Below are 19,638 nucleotides of genomic sequence, written 5' to 3' on the forward strand. Positions count from 1 at the left end.
TATGAGATATCACCTGATACCTGTCAGAGTGGCTATCATCAAAAAGAACACAAATAACAAATGTTAGTGAGGATATGGACAAAAGGGAACCCTTGTACACTGTTGGTAGGAACATAAATTGGTGTAGCCACTGTGGAAAACATATATATGTCAATCCCAATGTCCCAGTTCATCCTACATCCCCTTCCCCCCTTGGTATTCATGTTTGTTCTCTACGTCTGTGTCTCTATTTCTGCTTTGCAAATAAGTTCATCAGTATAATTTTTCTAGATTCCACAGGTAAGCAATATTATACAATATTTGTTTTTCTCTTTCTGACTTCACTCTGTATGACAATCTCTAGGTCTATCCATGTCTCTGCAAATGGCACAATTTCGCTTCTTTTTATAGCTGAGTATATACCTCAGTTATTTGTTTGTTTGCTGTGCAGGCTCTTAGTTGTGGCACACGGGATCTTAGTTGCCACGTGCAGGATCTTTAGCAGCGGCATGTGGGATCTAGTTCCCTAACCAGGGATCGAACCTGGAGCCCCTGCATTGGGAGCGTGGAGTCTTAACCACTGGCACACCAGGGAAGTCCCATACCTCAATTGTTTAAAAAAGTATGCCTCAGGAAGAAGGAGACACGAAGAGAGGAAAAGCCAGTTTGTCAGCCTGGGGCATAGGGGAAGTCTGGGCAAGAAAGAGATGGGTAAACATTGCAAATGTCATGTCCTTCCCAATTCTTGTAAACCATTAGCTTCCTGGCCCTCTTGTGTTTCCAGCTGTGGTAGAGTGAAGGTGAGATTCAGAAAATAGTCATTCAGATTAGGGAGAGCCCTAGGTCAGGGATGCGTTTGGACTGTCTTGTTTCTCTAATTTATCTTTTTTGCCTCCCATAGCCTCTGAAGGTAGAGGTGAAGCTATGTCCAGGGTAATTGGCGTTTTCGAGGGCTAAGACACATTTTACCAGTTTGAGTAAAGTATAGAAACTTTGCGTTCCCTTAGGTCTCTTTACCTTCCCCACTTATACTGTAATTATCTTAAATATTTCTTCTCTCTATGCTGAGAACCACATAAGGCAATGTTATAATTTTTACTTAAATCACATAACATGATTTAGAAAACTCATGAGAATAAGATGGTATATTATCATACATATCTTTCACTCTGTTGCTCTTTTTTATGACATTTCAAGCTTTTTTTTTTTTAAATAATTTTCTTTCTGTTTAAAGAAATTCCCTTAGCCGTTCTTTTAGAGTAGGTCTGCTGGTGACTAATTCTCTTAGTTTTCCTTAATCTGAGAACATCTTGATTTTACCTTAATTTCTGAAGGATGTTTTTGCTGTGTTCTCTCATAGAGGGAACTTTTCACGCCACCAAGCTGTTGATTCTGCCAGTCTCCTAGCCATCCTCCAAAAATCGGCTCGAATGTGCTTTCTTTTGTGAAGCAGTCTATGTCACTCTTTTTTTTTTTTTTTTTTTTTATCGTGGTGTGCGGGCTTCTCACTGTCGCGGCCTCTCCCGTTGGGGAGCACAGGCTCCAGACACGGACGCTCAATAGTTGTGGCTCACGGGCACAGCCGCTCCGCGGCATGTGGGATCTTCCCGGACCAGGGCACGAACCCGTGTCCCCCGCATTGGCAGGCGGATTCTTAACTACTGTGCCACCAGGGAAGCCCTTTGTCACTCTTTGAACCCCAAACCAAAAGCAATCACTTTTACAGCTGGGATTTGTTCATTCCCCTGATAAAGCACCAGTCTTACAGGGTTTCATCTTGTTCTTTTTCCCACTAGACTGTGAACTTGAAAGCCAGGATCCGGTGTATTCACCTTTGGATCCCACAGGTACATTCATTAATATATCCAACTAACACAACAGTGTATTTGGTGCCTCCTACGTAGGAGTCACTGTGTTGGGCACTGGGTGTCAATTGGATGTGATTACCCAAAGACTAGGTATACAGAGGTGAATAAAGCGATGATAATAAGGGTCCCAGCGCTTACTGATCTTCACCAGTGCAGCATTAAGCACAGAGTAGCTGTTAATACAATCTGGTAAATCTAGAGGCTAGTCCTTTTACTCTGCTGCCACTTTGTACTTCTTTGACCCCATGGGAAAACTTCCTGTGGAGTCCAGGCATGCTGAACCCCAGGAAAGTTAGATGCTTCTTTGAGTCATTCAGAGGAGGAAAGCTTCAGCCAGTGCTGGAACCTGAAGTCTCTGGAGGGCAAGGCCTGAGGAGGAGTACTGAGCACAACCCCTGAGGGCCCTCCTGTTAGCCAGCAAAAGGAGAGCAGGTCTGGGGTCCCAAGGGGATAATAGGAACGCTATTGATTACTTATGTACCAGCCTTGCTGGTCTAGGGGGCTGATGAAGTTACTTCGATGCCTCCTATCTCAGTGGGAAACCAGGCTGATGGGGACTGACAACTAAAAACAACACCCAAGATTTTTAGGGCAGTGAAAGTATTCTGTATGATACTGTAAATGTAGATATATGACGTTATACATTTGGTAAAACCCATAGAACTGTGCAATGCAAAGAGCTGAACCCTAATGTAAACTGTAGACCTAGGTAATAATAATACGTAACATTTAAATAATATAACAATCAAGTGTAACTAAGGTACCATACCAGTGGAAGATGTTAAAAATAGGGGAAACTGAGGGGTTGGGGGAGAGGGAATATTTGGGAACTCTGTACTTTCTGCTCAATTTTTCTATAAACCTCAAACTACTCTAAAAAATAAACTTTTTTTTTTTGGACTCTTCTTCTTGAGCCATTTTATTTAATTTATTTATTTGTTTTGGCTGTGCTGCGTGGCTTGTGGGATCTTCGTTCCCCAACCAGGGATCAAACCCGTGCCCCGTGCAGTGGAAGCATGGAGTCCTAACCACTGGACTGCCAGAGAATTCCCAAAAATGAACTATTAAAAAACCCATCATCCAAGAAGTGACAGCTAATGGGAATTGATGAACAGATAGAAGATGAGGACAGGAGCAAAGGTAGGAAGTCTGATTGGGGGGACCTGGCTTTGTCTTCATCCCTCTGTCATTCCTCAGTCCTGGAGACAAGCTCACCACCACTTTCCATCCCCCTACATATTTACACAATCTCTCTTTCCTGTCATTCCCAAGGCACCAGAGTTGGAAATTCAAGGAATTTCAAGGAAAAGTAATTTTCATATTGAGGATGAGGATGACACTGATTGTAGAACTGGAGGTCCAGTTATGGATGGTGAACTCAAGTCAGAAATGGGAGAATCTGGCAGGACCCAAAAACTTCTCTAAGCTGTCCGGAAGCAGTAGAGTCTTGAGGTTCCCTGTGGACTTAGGGTCCAAGAATTTCAGGCAATAGTGTTGGATACCTCTACATCTAGTTCTCCCAGTTTTAGTAAAGTGTCCCTGTAACTATCTGAAGACTTAACTTCTCTTATTCTAGGGACTGATTTCTTCTTGCTTATTAGGGAGCCATCCTGGGACTGGGAGGAGAGAATAAGATAGGAGGAGGGACCCAAGACCCCTTCATTGACCTGTTCCCTTTGGTTGTGTTCCAAGGTGGGTTATGGCACCAGAGAGAAACCTTTATGCCACAATGATGTGTGGACTTTTGTACCAGTTTTAGGAGGCACCATATGCCATTGTTCCTTACTGTTCAGACTACAGTTTCTCACCTAGACCCCTGTATGAGAAATGAAGCCCTATTCCTATAGTTTTGATGTAGGCTTAGAAAGGGGTACTATCAAGGTAATGGATGCATTTAATTAGGGAATTGCACTGGAATTAATGTAAACACTGAAAAGTTGCTCTTATCTGGTCTGACTTCTGGTGGATTCTATTGTCCTATTCCTCTACCTATTAAATCCATTGAATAAGAACTATTTTGGGCAACTTCCCTGGTGGTCCAGTGGTTAAGGCTCTCTGCTCCCAATGCAGGGGACCTGGGTTTGATCCCTGGTCAGGTAACTAGATCCCTCGTGCATGCACAACTAAAAGATCCTGCATGCCACAACTAAAGACTCCACGTACCACAACAAAGACCTGGCACAGCCAAATAAATAAATAAATAAAATATTTTGGGCAAAGTTACAGTTACCAAAGGGGAAACCGGGTGGGGGGGAGGGATAAATTAGGAGTTTGGGATTAACAGATACACACTGCTATAGGTAAGCTAGATGAACAAGAAGAACCTACTATATAGCACAGGGAACTATATTCAATATCTTGTAATAACCTATAATGAAAAAGAATCTGAAAAAGAATATATATATATATATATGAATCACTTTGCTGTACACCTGAAACTAACACAACATTGAAAATTTTAAATCAACTGTACTTCAATTAAAAAATAATAAAAATTTTTATGGGCTTCCCTGGTGGCGCAGTGGTTGAGAGTCACCTGCCGATGCAGGGGACACGGGTTTGTGCCCCGGTCCGGGAAGATCCCTCATGCCGCGGAGTGGCTGGGCCCGTGGGCCGTGGCCGCTGAGCCTGCACGTCCAGAGCCTGTGCTCCGCAATGGGAGAGGCCACAACACTGAGAGGCCCGTGTACCGCAAAAAAAAATAATAATAATAGTAATAATAAAAATTTTTAAAGAACTATTTTGGGGTCTCCTACCCAGAAATCACTGGTATCCCTGCCTTTCACCTCCCACTTCCCCAGAAGACCCAGAGGAGTTTTTTCTCATCGAAGTTTAGGTCTAGAGAAATCGTTAGGATGAGAGGGATATGGGGCAGGAAAAGGGAGAAACCTGATTTCAGCATGGGGGCAAAGGTAAGGGCAAAGCCTGAACTAAGAAGAGGCAGATAAATATTTGTGAATGTTATGTCCTTCACTGTTTTCAGAGGGGTCAACTGTTTTGTCTCAGGTAAAGAGAAGGTCAGATCTAGAAAGCAGTCATTCAGATCAGAGAAGCACAGAGGCAAAGGACATGTTCAGACCATCTCATTCCTCTGGTTTCTTTTTTTCACCAGGAGCAGGTGAGTATCTCCCACAGCCTATAAGGTTTGATGTCCAGCGTGATTGAGATTTCCAAGGGCTAAGACACTTCCAAGCTCTGACCAGTCCTGGTGTCTCTTCGTCCCAAACCTTTCCCCACTTCCCAATCTCAGCATTGCTTCTTTCCAGCAGGGCTGTTCTGCTGACCCACCATGATCCAGGCTGTGCTGCTCCTTTGCTGTGTCTTGCTGTCCCAAGGGGCTGCCTTTCCAAGAAATGCCCAGGAAGGGGCCCTGAACTTCCAGCCATCTTTCACAGAAACTGGGCATCCTCCAGTTTCATCTGCTCTCCAACCAGATCCCTCTCCCAGATCCCCATACTTGCCAGGATCTCTTGCACACAGTCCCCTCGTTAGCCCCTCTCTCTGAGTACCTATCCAACTTAGCTCTGGAGGCGGCCCTGCACAACCAAGGCCCACATTCTGCAGCTTCAGCTTGTTAAGATGGGAGGAAAGGATACCACTGAAACCCTTATCCATGAGAGCAAAAAGCACAATAAGGAAGAAGGGGTTGGTAATGCTAAGGTCATTCTGAAGGATCTGGGGGGATCCTTAGGGGAGCTTAGGTGGGTGCAGCACTGTTACCCTTCCTGAGGCATGTAGGCAGGAACATAAGTGGGTGCTCTACGAGACAGCGCAACTGATAGTTGAATTTGCTGAGATGCTCCCTTCCACTGAGCTGGTAACAGAGTTAAAGATTTCTGTCATTAGTGTCACCCAGAAGTGCACAGATAAATCTTGGGAGCATTTGGAAGGAGTAGGCAAACGGCTGATGGAAAACCCTGAGATTAAAGACTTCACAATGCCTATGGAAGATCAGATATACTTTGTCAAGCATTCCACAACCATTCTGATGTGCCTTATACTGGGACTAATACAGAAACATTTCCAGACAGTTTTTGGATAGGGAAGGCCTCCGAGGAATCCTATCTCCTGTCTCAAATGTCTTCGATAGGACTGTGTACCAGGGCTGTGCACAACAGGTAGTTAGAAATGTTGAGACAGCTTAGGGCAGAAGTGTGCTATTCATTTGATCCCAGTGCTGAAAGACATGTGACCAGAGTCACCTTTGCCCCCTCTCTTAATAGGTCCTAGCCCCTATTTTTTTCTCCCAATTTCTCTTTATTTCAGTTGAAAGATACTGTGGTTATATTATGTACTAGACATGAAGGATATTGTAATCTTTCCCGTTCATCTACCTTTTACTTTCTAATTCCCCAACTGGATGCTATAGCTTGCTTGTGTTAATTTTTAAACTGAAAAGAGAAATTAAATGTTGCTTCTATATCAGAATCACTGTTATTTGATCTCTCTTAACGGCAGGTCTCCGTGGCATTTTTGGGGGGGGCGGGCACTGTGCAAAATGGGATCTTAGTTCCCTGACCAGGGATCAAACCCAGGCCCACAGCATTGAAAGTGCCGAGTCTTAACCACTGGACCACCAGGAAATTCCCTCCACGGCTTCTTTTGTGAGCTGGAGATGAAATGTGGCAGGGACATGTAGGAAGTGCCAATGTATTTTCAGGCTGAATGTGTAACAGGGGGACAAGGTTTGAGCAGTCAGTACAAATGGGCAAATAATTATAGAGGTCATATCCCTTGCTGATCATTGGGGAAAGCAACCATCTTTCCTCCTTATGGGACAGAGAACTGGGCAGAGTGGGTCTAGATCTACCAGAGCAGTTTCACTTCTCACTGACTGGATTGTGTGGTAATTTGGGGCCCCATACCTGCATGGAATGGGGCCCACATAAAGCAGAGGAAGTCCCTGGTGATCTGGATAGGGAGACCAAGAAGAGCAATTGAGTCCCATTCCCTGGCCCCAAACTTAAAAGGAAGAGAGGCTGGGAGTTGATGGGTGAGATGTCCTCTAACTGAGCTCTGGGTTCCTTCAGACCACAGCCCAAAGGAAACAGTTTGTGTGTTGTCTTCCACTCTAGTATAGTCAGATCCAGCTAGACATCACCACGACCCACCATGACCTGCTCCTTTAGTGCCTCCTGCTGTACCCTGTGGTTGTCACTTCATGTGGCGCCCAGAAAAAGACCCTGGTGCCTTTTTCCTCATCTCTGGGGATCCAGCCACCCACAGCAGGCTCTTGGTTCTGCCAGACTCTGTTCCCAAAGTCCCTGGCTGGCCTCACCCACTTTGTACTCCACCAAGGATGTCCCTGGAGCAGACTGATCATGAGACTGATTCCTAGACCCTGCAGCTTCATCTTTATAGCCTGGAGGATGTGAAAGCCATGCAGGTTTTCTTCAATCAAATACATGCTGCCATGCTGCCACATGGACAGCAGCACAGGGAGGGGCCTCCCAGGGAGTGCCCTGGTCTCTGTTCCACAGCTCTTAGGCAGGGTTCAGCCTGATCCAGGGAGATAAAGATGTGCCTTCTCTACTCTACAATGTTAGTATGAGCAAGAGCAGCATATGTACAACGTGGTCCAGCTGTTGCCAGGACTGGGAATCTACTACGAAGTCAGGCATAGCTTTGTACTCTGCTGCTCAGAACTACAATAGACCCAAGGAGTGAGGCTGAGATGAGGCCATAGACCTAGGCTCCAGCCTTCGGGTGATCATGCCCAGGTTATCAGGGGACCCAGGGGCTACTGGTGAGTTCTGTGCTTAAATCTGCAGCAAAATCTGGGGTTCAGCAGCTGAACCATTATTACCATGAAAAAGAGGCAAATACCCCTCTGTCAGAGACTAGGGAGGAGGGCTTGGAAGGCACCACAGATGTGAATCACCCAGGGGGACAAACAACAACCATGGCCTCGGAAGACAAGACTCCTGAAGTAAAGTCAGCTCCTACTCATTTCGGGCCTTTTTCAAGGGCCATGACTTAGATACTTTTCGTAGGAATCTTCTGCTTTATATAAATAAAGAGATTATTCACAGAAGGAATTAAACTGAATTTAAAATTATCACCAACTCCCTTATCCTAAACTTCAGATATGGAATAGAATATTCAACTATGATTATGTCAGTCTGTCATTATTCATGGTAGTGAAGAGAATCCTCTTCCCTCAAAAACAAAACAAAACAAAACAGGCTTTTTCCCTTCATCATAAAATCATATGACTCCTTAAATCATATACATGCTTGCTTTATTCTGTTAGGCTCTGGGTACTGCAATAAATTGAGATTTCCCAAAGATCAGATGGCCCCAGGAGCAAGAATGCTGCCCAGGCCAGCAGGTCTTTCACAGATGTGCTAATTCACGTACTGAAAATCAGAGGTGACAAGTCTTACCAGTCCTTGTTGAAATTCCAGGTGGTTGGAATGAGGATGATCCCTCTGATTAAGGTAGGGAAGAGGGACCTGGGGGTGTATTAAAATAGAGTCAATTACAATCTTAGGGGTTTTATGACTTCTCCCACAATTTCCAGACTACTGCAATCCAACAGAAATTTGAGAGATGATGGAAATGTTCTATATCTGTGCTGTCCAATATGGTGGACAAGAGCCCTATGTGTCTACTGGGTGCTTGAAATGTGGGTGGTACAACTGAGAAACTAACTTTTCTTTCCAAGTTTTAAATTATTATTCATAGTTTTTATTGTTGGTATTACATGATAATGTCTCTAGCTTTTATGGACTGAATTGTGTCCCCCCTCAGAATTCATTAGTTGAAGCCCTAACCCACAACGTGACTATATGTGGGGAGAGGGCCTTTAAGGAGGTAGTTAAGGTTAAATGATATCATAAGAGTAAGATTCTAGGGACTTCCCTGGTGGCGCAGTGGTTAAGAACCCCCCTGCCAATGCAGGGGATAAGGGTTCAAGCACTGATCCAGGAATATCCCACATGCCGTGGAGCAACTAAGGCCCTGTGCCACAACTACTGAGCCCACGTGCCTGGAGCCCACACTCCGCAACAAAAGAAGTCACTGCAATGAGAAGCCTGTGCACCAAAACGAAGAGTAGCTCTCCCCTCACTGCAGCTAGAAGAAGCCCGCACACAGCAACGAAGACCCAACGCAGCCAAAAATAAATAAATAATAAAATTTAAACAACAACAAGAAAAAAAGAGTGGGATTCTAATCCAAGGGGACTGGTGTCATAAGAAGTGGAAAAGACACCAGAAATGCATAAACACAGAGGAAAGGCTATGTGTGGGAACAGCAAGACGGCAGCCATCTGCAAGCCAAGGAGAGATGTCTCAGGACTAACCAAACCTGCCAACACCTTGACCTTGGACTTGTAGCCTCCAGACCATGAGAAATAAATTACTTTTGTTTAAATCACCCAGTCTACGGTATTTTGTTATGGCGGCCCTGGCACACTAATACATGAAGTATGGGGTTTTTTTCACCTATTTTCTGGTATCCTGTGAGTCTACTCAATCTGAAAATTTTTTCTTCTTCATTCTTTTCTTAGTTTTTTTTTTTTTTTTTTTTTTTTTTTTTTTTTTTTTTTTTTTTTGGCTGCTCTGGGCGGCTTGTGAGATCTTAGTTTCCCGACCAGGAATTAAATCCAGGCCCACGGCAGTGAAAGCACTGAGTCCTAACCACTGGACCGCCAGGGAAGTCCCAGTTTAGCTTTTTAAAAATTGTGGTAAAAAACACATAGCGTAAAATATACCTTCTTAACCATTTCTAAGTGTACAGTTCAATAGTGTTAACTACCTTCACGTTGTTGTGCAACCCATCTCCAGAACTTTCTCACCTTGAAAAACTGAAAATCTACCCATTAAATGACTCCCCATTTCCCCCTCCCCTCAGCCCCCAGCAACCATCCTTCTACTTTCTGTTTCTATAACTTTGACTACTCTAGATCTCTTCCTACTCATTGCAATTTGTCATCTCCGACTGAGATTCCTGCAGCAGCCGTCCTGCTAGTCCTCCTCACTCTAATCTCCCCTCCTCCTAAGTCCACCTTCCACATTGCCTCTTGAGTTATCTTTCTAAAACATAGGTTTGATTCTATCACTCCCCTGTCCAGAAAACCTGATGGTTCCCCACTACTTTCAAGACGGAGTCCAGAGCCTCTGAGTGTGTCTGGTCTTTGTCCAACCTTGGCAGCCTTAGGTCCATGCCACCCACATACCTACTTTACATTGAAGTCATCTTCATCTTGGACTACTTTCCATACTCCAAAAGCAGGCTTTTTCTCTCGATGGTTGGTCATGCCCGTCCCTCTACTAGAAGGCTCCAACCACACACACACATACCTCACCTGTCCTCCGGATAAACCTCTGCCTTCAAGACTCAGCTCAATTGTCACTCCTTTTGAAAAGTTGTCCCTGTTACCCTTTGAATCTATGGAGAAACTTTGGCAGTTGAGCTCTCTTCTTTCCACTGCTATAGCACAAATCCTCTGGTGTTACAGCACATTTCCTACTTCTCCCCCTAAATTGTGAGCTCCTAGAGGGTAAGGATCCTGCCTTACTCACTTTTAGATCTTTAGGATCCATTCAGTAATTTACACAATTAACAAATATATTTGGGGCAGCTGGAGAAGTGGCTAGAAGCACCTCCCGCCCTACTCTTACCCCACACTGCCACCTGTGCTTCCTAACCTTTAATGGTACAATAGCTGTGGTCAAATTTGACCGTACATCAGAATCACATGTAGAGCTTGTTAAAACAGATTTCTGGAGAATTCCCTGGCGGTCCAGTGGTTAGGACTCCATGCTTTCATTGCCAAGGGCCTGGGTTCGATCCCTGGTCAGGGGAACTAAGATCCCAAAAGCCTGCGTGGTGTGGAAAAAACAAAACAAAACAAAAAACTCACACAGATTTCTCAGCTTATTCTGAGTATCTGATTTAGCAGGTCAGGGATGGGGCCTAAGAATTTACATTTCTAAGTTCCCAGGTAACGCTGAGGCTGGTGATGGTCTTGGGACCACACTTTGAGATCCACTACCCTATAGCCATCAGGGGGTATTGGTCTCATGTTTCTCCCCTCCTCATAATGATTTCATCTCTCCTGCCTGACTCCGTGGCCTCTCTGCAGCCTCATTCTCACTCCCCAGCCTTTTGTTCAGTGGGAGTGATGGTTTAACCCAAAATCTTTTTAAAATATTTATTTATTTATTTATTTGACAGTGCCATGAGGCTTGCAGGATCTTAGTTCCCCGAGCAGGGATTGAACCCGTGCCTTTGGCAGTGAAAGCCCAGAGTCCTAACCACTGGACAACCAGGGAATTCCCTAACCCACAGTCTGACAGTCTGATTTTTTCCTTTTTAATCTTGTATGAGTAAAGTATTTTTTTACTTTTGTTTGCAGTGAACATAATGTAAAAAAGTAAAGAGAAATTACCTATAGACCCACATCATAGGGCTAGTTTATTAATATTTGGGTGTCCAACTATCCTTATAGAATTTTTCTATAACTGTAATATGCACATACATTTTTTAAAAAATATTTATTTATTTATGTATTTATATTTTTGGCTGTGTCGGGTCTTCGTTGTGGCATGCAGGATCTGTTTTGTTGTGGCACTCGGGCTTCTCTCTAGTTGTGGCGTGCGGGTTTCCTCTCTCTAGTTGAGGCTTGCAGGCTCAGTAGCTGTGGTTCCAGGGCCTAGTTGCCCCGCGGCATGTGGGATCTTAGTTCCCTGACCAAGGATCAAACCTGCGTCCCCTGCCTTGGAAGGCGGATTCTTTACCACTGAACCACCAGGGAAGTCCCTGCACATATATTTTTAAGCAAAAATTGGACTTTACTCTTCATACTAACTTGAAGCCTGTGACATTTGTTTTATGACTGGAAGTTTGTACCTCTTAATCCCCTTAACCTAATTTACCCATCCCCCCATCCTGGATTCATTCTTATTTTCCGGAAATAATTTCCCAGAAGTGGAATTTGTGGGTCAAAGGATATACACATTTTTGTTGCTGGTTGATCCATTAATATCTTCTCTTTTTTTAATATCTTCTTTAAAATGAAAGAATTGGTTTTATTTTCTGGTAGTAAATGTAATATATCCATATTGCAAAAAAATCTGGACAATTTAAAAGAAAAAGCCCCCCAAATTTGATCACTCAGAGATCACTTTTGTTAATAATTTTTTGGCTGAGGTATAATTAACCTATAATAAAACAGGCAGATTTTAAACAGCAGTTCAATGTGCTTTGACACACAAAAAAACAGGAACTCACAGAGATAGATACATAAATAGATACATAGATACATCACCAGGCCAATCAAGATACAGAACATGTCCTACACTTTAGAAAGTTCCCAGTCAATCTCACTTCCCTGCCCTCCTCGTCTCCTATGACTCCCTCCACGCATGCAAACACTGGTCTGATTTCTGTGTAGCTGTGTTGCCTCTCTGTAACTTCACACACATGAAATCATAGAATATGTCTTTTGAGTTTGGCTTCTTCTGCTCAGCGTGTCTACGCTTTATCAATGTTCTCATGGGTATCAGTAGTTTATAGCTTTTTAATGCTAAGTAATATATCAGTTTGTGAATATACGACAGTTTTCTTAAAATTCGTGCACCTGTTAGTGGATATTTGAGTAGTTTCCAATTTGGGGCTATTATGGATAAATATGCTATGAACATTCTTTTCTTTTATGGGACATGTGTTATTTCTCTTTGGTAAATATTTAGAAGAAAAATTGCTAGGCAATAGGATGGGTATATATTTAACCATATATACATATATATGTGTATGTGTGTATATATATATATATATATATACACATATAACTGCCAGTTTTCCAAAGTGATTGTACCAATGTATGAAAGTTCTACTTGATTCTCATCAACACTTGATATTATCTGTCTTTCTAATTTTAGCCATCTTAGTGGGTATCTCCTGGTGGTATTAATTTACATTCCTTTGATGACATGATATTGTACATCTTTTGATATGTTTATTGGCCACTGTTTTCTTTTGTGAAGTATCTGTTCAAGTCTTTTGTCCACTTATAAAATGGAATTGTTTGCTTATTTAATATTGTGTGTCTATATGCATATTGCATGTATCATACCACTGATGTAAATTATAGTGCCATGCAGTCCTCCCTCGGTATCTGAGGGGAATTGCCTCCAGAACCCTCCCCCCATACCAAATCTGTGGATGCTTAGGTCCCTTATATAAAATGTCATAGTACAGTCGACCTTCCATACAGGTTCTGCATCCATGGATACTGATGCCAACTGTTTATCACTGACATAAATTTCACACATGTATCATATGTGATAGATATTCTTTGTCAGATATATATTTGCAAGCATTTTCCCCAGACCATGCCTTGTCTCTTCATTTTCTTAACAGCAGAAGTTTTCATTTTGAAGTCCAATTATTGATCTTTAATTTTATGATTAATGCTTTTTTATTGTGGTAAAACATACATAACATAAAATTTACCATTTTAACCAATTCTAAGTGTATGTTTAGTGACATTAAGTACATTCACACTGTTGTTAATATCCATTCACTTTGTTAACATATCAATCTCCAGAACTTTTTCATCATCTTCCCAAACTGAAATTCTGTACTTATTAACACTAACTCCCCATTCCTCCCTGTCCTCAGCCCCTAATAACCATTATTCTACTTTCTGTCTCTGAATTTGACTATTCTAAGTACTTCATGTAAGTGGAATCATATAATATTTGTCCTTCTGTGTCTGGCTGATTTCATTTACTATAATGTCCTTAAGGTTCATTCATGTTATAGCATGTGTTCAAATTTCCTTCCTTTTTAAGGCTGAATAATGTTCCATTGTATGTGTATATCACATTTTGTTCACCTATTTGTGAGGGACATTTAGGTTGTGTGAAATGGTCTTTCATTCTGATTTTGATTAGCATTTCCCTAATGATTAATAATATTGGGCATCTTTTCATGTGCTAACTGGCCATTTGTACGTCTTCTTTGGAAAAACGTCTATTCAAGTCCCTTGCCCTTTTTGGGGGGGCAGGGGAGTGGGCTGTGCCGCGAGGCTTGTGGGATCTTAGTTCCCCGACCAGGGGTCCAACCCAGGGCCCACTGTGGTTAGCAATCACAGTGAGAGCGCCAAGTCCTCACCACTGGACAGCCAAGGAATTCCCCTTTGCCCACTTTTAAATTGAATTGTTTGTTTGTTGTTAAGTTGTAGGAATTCTTTATATAGTCTGGATATTAACCCCATCAGCTATATGATATGCAGATTTTCTCCCATTCTGTGGGTTACTTTTTCACTCTGTTGTTAGTGTCCTTTGATGCACAAAAGTTTTAAAAGTTAATTAATTTAAAGTTTTTAATGAAGTCCAATTTATTTTTTCTTTTGTTGCCTGTGCTTTTAGTGTCATATGCAATAAATCACTGCCAAATGCAATGTCATGAGGATTTTTTTCCTATGTTTTCTTCTAAGAAACTGTTTTAGCTCGCTCCGGACGCGCAGGCTCAGCGGCCATGGCTCACGGGCCCAGCCGCTCCGCGGCATGTGGGATCTTCCCAGACCGGGGCACGAACCCGCGTCCCCTGCATTGGCAGGCGGACTCTCAACCACTGCGCCACCAGGGAAGCCTTTCTCAGTTTATTTTTTAAATTGAAACTATGTTTTGTTTTTCTCGTTGATTTTTATAAGTTCCCAATATGTTAAGCAAAGTCTCTCATCCACTTATCTGTTAGGGCTAAACTAGAATTATTTTCAGGAAATGCTTTCATTTGCTGAAGCATATTCTCTCGGGAGGCAAGTCTTCTTTAGTTGTGTGTCCTCGTTTGTATCTTCATTTTTTTAAAAAAATTATTTATTTATTTATTTATTTTGGGCTGTATTTGGGTCTTCGTTGCTGCGCGCAGGCCTTCTCTAGTTGCAGTGAGCAGGGGCTACTCTTCATTGTGGTGCACAGGCTTCTCATTGCGGTGACTTCTCTGGCTGCGGAGCACGGGCTCTAGGTGTGCGGGCTTCAGTACTTGGGGCTCGCGGGCTCCAGAGCGCAGGCTCAGTAGTTGTGGCGCACGGGCTTAGTTGCTCCGCGGCATGTGGGATCTTCCTGGACCAGGGCTCCAACCCATGTCCCCTGCATTGGCAGGCGGATTCTTAACCACTGTGTCACCAAGGTAGTCCCAGTATCTTCATTTTTAAGAAGAGGAATTATTCTCTCACTGCAGCTCAGATGCTTACAAAAGCATGCAAGTGTGGCTTTGACTGGCCTTGCAGAATGACTCCTGTGAGGTACTTGTCATTATGTGTAGTACCACACTGTTATGATTACTGTAGCTTTTTTTTTTTTTCAGGAACCACTTCAGTCTTATTTTATTGACTTCTTTTTGATCATCAAAGTTGTTTTCATCTTTGTAGTGATGTAGCTTTGTAATATATTTTCAAATCAGGAAGCAAGTCCTCCAAGTTTGTTTTCTTTTTCAAGATTGTTTCAGTTATTCACTGTCTCTTGAAATTTCATGTGAATTTTAGGATGGATTTTCTGTTTTTGCAAAAAACATTACTGGGATTTTAGGAGAGATTGCATTAGATTTGTTAGTCTCTTTGGATAGTATTGACATCTTAACAATGTTAAGTCTTCCAATCTATGGGTGTGATGTCTTTCCATTTATTTATGCCTTCTTTAATTTCTTTCAGCAATGTTTTGTAGTTTTCAATGTATAAGTCTTTTGCCACCTTGGTTAAGTTTATTCCTAAGTATTTTATGCTTTTTGATGCTGTTGTAAAAAAATTGTTTTCTTTATTTCTTTTTTCATATTTTCCACTGTTACTGTATAGACATGCAGCTAATTTGGGGTGTTGATTTTTTATCCTGCAACTTTGTTTAACTTGCTTATTAATTCTAGCAGGTGTGTGTGTGTGTGTGTTGTGAATATTTAGAGTTTTCTACATATATTATCACGTCTTCTGCAAACAGAGATAATTTTGCTTTTTCCTTTCCAATTTGGGTGTCTTTTTTCTTTTTCTTGCCTAATTGCTCAACACTATGTTGAATAAAAGTGTTGAAAGCAAACATCTTTGTCTTGTTCCTGATCTTAGAGGAAAAGCTTTCAGTCTTTTACCATTGAATATGATGTTAGCTGTGGGTTTTTCATTTATGACCTTTACTATTAAGATAGTTTCTTCCTATTTCTATTTTATTGATGTAAAATGCTTTTCTATATCAATTGAGATGATCATGCGATTTTTCTCTTTCATTCTGTTAATGTGGTGAATTACACTGATTGATTTTCATATATTGAACCACTCTTACATTCTAGAAATAAATCCCACTTTGCCATGGTGTATAATCCTTTTAATATGCTACCAAATTCAATTTGCTAGTATTTTGCATTAATATTCTCATGAGGTATAGGTCTGTAGTTTTCTTTCCTTGTAGGGTCATTGTCTAGCTTTGATATCAGGGTAATGCTGGTCTCGTAGAATTAGTTAGACATGTTCCCTCCTCTTTGATATTTTAGAAGAGTCTGAGAAGGACTGGTATTAATTCTTCTTCAAATGTTTGGTAGGAAAAAAAGAATATAAAAAATAAAAACTAGGGCTTCCCTGGTGGCGCAGTGGTTGGGAGTCCGCCTGCCGATGCAGGGGACGCGGGTTCGTGCCCCGGTCTGGGAGGATCCCGCGTGCCGCGGAGCGGCTGGGCCCGTGAGCCATGGCCGCTGAGCCTGCGCGTCCGGAGCCTGTGCTCCGCAGCGGGAGAGGCCGCAACGGTGAGAGGCCCGTGTACAGGAAAAAAAAAAATAAATAAATAAATAAATAAAAACTAAACTAAAAAACCCCACAAATGTTTGGTAGAATTCACCAATAAGACTGTTTTGTCCAGGGCTTTTCTTTATTGGGAAATTTTTGATTACTGACTCAATCTCCTTACTAATTATAGGTCTATTCACATTTTCTATTACTTCATGATTCAGTCTTGGTAAGTTATATGTTTCTAAGAATTTGTCTATTTCATCTAGATTATCCAATTTATTGTCATACACCTATTCATAGTACTCTCAAAATCCTTTTTGTTTCCGTAAAACAAATAGTAATATCCCCACTTTCATTTATTCTTTTTATTGAGATGTAATTGACATATTATATTAGTTTCCTTGGTGGGAATGTAAACTGGTGCAGCCACTGTAAAAAACAGTATGGAAGTTCCTCAAAAAATTAGGATTTTCTACGTAAACAATCATGTTTCTAAATAAATACCGTTCTACTTTCCTTTCTATTTTTTATGCGATTAATTTTTTATTATTTCCTCATTACACTACTTAGGACTTCCAGTACAATGCTGAAAAAGTGATGAGTAGATATTCTTGCTTTTTGATAGATCTTAGGAAAAAAGGGTTAAATATTTTATCCTTTGTTATGTTACTCCACAGAAATGGTATAGTCCTAGGTAGGGTTCCCTAGGGATTTAGCAACCAGTAACTTCAGGTAGTGTTGGACCACTTTGCACCTAGTTCTTGCTTCCTACAATTTTGGTAGTGCATCCTTACAGACCTACCCCTCTTCTTTCTTCTGTCTGCTGTTAGTTGTCAGGGACCGCTGCTGGGAACTGAGGGAAGTGAAATAGAGGGAAGGACTCTGGACCCCTCCCTCTGGCCTGTTCCTTTTGGTTGTCTGTCAGAAATGAGTGACAGCAACTACTGAGCCCATGCGCCACAACTACTGAAGCCCGTGCACCTAGAGCCCGTGCTCCTCAACAAGAGAAGCCACCGCAATGAGAAGCCCTCGTACCGCAACAAAGAGTAGCCCCCGCTCGCCGCAACTAAAAGAAAGCCGGCGTGCAGCAACGAGGACCCAACGCAGCCAAAAATAAATAAATAAATAATTTTTAAAAAAGAAATGAGTGACAGCACCAAAGAAACTTTTTACCATAACAATATGTAGGAACCTGTACCAGTTTCAGAAGGCATCAGATACCTTCTTCCCCTAATTTTTGGACTGCAGTTATGCTAAACCCTAGATGAAGCCCAATGTTTGGAGTTTTGGTTAGATATGGAAAGAGTTACCACCCAGCTGATGAACACATTTTATTTGTGTTTTGCATTGGAATTAGAAAAGTGAGAAGTAGAAGTTGTACCGATTTCATTTAACTTACCAATATTTTCAGTTTCCCTGGACTTTCACCCAATGTGTACTTTTAATAAGAACTTATTAAACGTTTTGGGGGTCTCTTGCCAATGGTCATCAGCCTTTTTGCCTTACCTCTTCTCCCTTTCAGAAGATACAGGGGAACTTCTCCTCATCTCATGTGTAGGTCCAGGGTAAAACCTTAGGACAATAGGGATATGGGGCAGGACTAGTAGGGTCAAAAAGGGAAAAGGCCTATTTGTCAGTATAGGACAAAGGTGAGGAGGACAAAGTCTGGGCTGGAGAGAGATGAATAAATATTTGCAAATGCTATGTCTGTCATTGTTTTGGACACTATCAGCATTCTGGCATCCTCGTGATTCTGGCTGGGGCAAAGGAGAAAGTGGGATACAACAAAAAAAATCAAAACAGTCATTCCAGCCATGAAGATACCAAAGCAAAGGAGATGTTTGGACTTTCTTGTTCCTCTGGTTTGTTTCTTCCTCAAAACAGTGAGGATCTCCCATAGCCTTTAATAGTGGGCCTGAGGTATGCCCAGGTAGCCAAAGTTTCTAAGGGCCAAGACACTTCCTAGTTCTGACCAGTCTTAGTATCTCTTCATCCCAAGCCTTTCCCCACTTCCCAATCTGAGCACTGCTTCTTTCCAGCAGGGCTGTTCTGCTGACCCACCATGATCTAGGCTGTACTGCTCCTTTGCTGCATCTTACTGTCCCCATTGGCTGTCTTTCCAAGAAATACCCAGGAAGGGGTTCTGACTTTCCAGCTGTTTTTCACAGAAACTGGGCATCCTCTGAACATGCTCTCCAACCAGATCCCTCTCCCAGATTCCAAGACCTGCCAGGTTCTCTTATGTACGGCCCCATCCTTAGCCCCTCTACTTGAGTACCTATCCAACTTAGCTCTGGAGGTGGCCCAGGAGGAGGATGTCGGCCCAGCTGAGGCCCACATTCTGTAGCTTCAGCTTGTTAAGATGGGAGGAAAGGACACCACCTAAACCCTCATCCATGAGAGAGAGCAAAAAGCACAATGAGGAAGAAGGCATTGGCAATGCTAAAGTCATTCTGAGGGATCTTGGGGGACCCACAGGGAGGCTTGGATAAATCCAAAACTCAGCTACTCACCCTGAGGAATGTATTAACGATGGCAAATATGCCCACTGGGGTGGCTGGTCTGCCAGTTAGCTTGGATTGTGATTGAGTTTGCTGAGAAGCCATCCCCCATGATGCTGGTGACACAATTCAGAGCTTTTGCTATCAACATCCCCTAGAACTGCAGGTATGAGTCTTGGGAACATGTTGGAGAATTAGGTAAAAAGCTGAAGACACCCCCAAGTTAAGAGCCTCTCAGTGTCTATGGATGATGACAATATAATTTATCAAATGTTCCACAGTTATTCTGAAGTGCTTTATGGGGAAATTGATTCAGGAACTTGTCCAGATTCTTTACTTCAGATATTCAGTGCCACCTAGGTGACAAGTCTGCTTTCCCAGGACTACTTTCAAGGATGGGACACAGTAAGTAGGCAGAAATGTTGGACACCACTTAGGATAGGTGTATGCTCTTTATTTCATCCCAGTGCTGAAAGACACAGGTGACTGGTGTTAGCCTTGCTTTTCTCCACTTAGTAGCTCTCAGTCATTATTTCACATTCCATTTTCCATTTTTTCTTTCAGTTACCAT

At 42.3% G+C, this 19,638-nt stretch overlaps 1 protein-coding gene across 1 annotated transcript; it reads left to right on the top strand.

Annotated features, from left to right (window-relative positions):
* The first annotated feature begins 2,972 nt into the window (after positions 1–2,972).
* LOC112394210 (apolipoprotein F-like) lies at positions 2,973–6,215 on the top strand. The gene is given in 5 exon segments (XM_024736877.1): positions 2,973–2,987; positions 4,854–5,255; positions 5,257–5,382; positions 5,384–5,557; positions 5,559–6,215. Coding segments are annotated over 4 exon segments (750 nt in total). The 5' UTR covers positions 2,973–2,987; positions 4,854–5,136; the 3' UTR covers positions 5,890–6,215.
* Positions 6,216–19,638: the final 13,423 nt, after the last annotated feature.

The sequence above is a fragment of the Neophocaena asiaeorientalis genome, unplaced genomic scaffold (assembly GCF_003031525.2).
Source record: "Neophocaena asiaeorientalis asiaeorientalis breed wild unplaced genomic scaffold, Neophocaena_asiaeorientalis_V1.1 scaffold134, whole genome shotgun sequence".
NCBI lineage: Eukaryota > Metazoa > Chordata > Mammalia > Artiodactyla > Phocoenidae > Neophocaena > Neophocaena asiaeorientalis.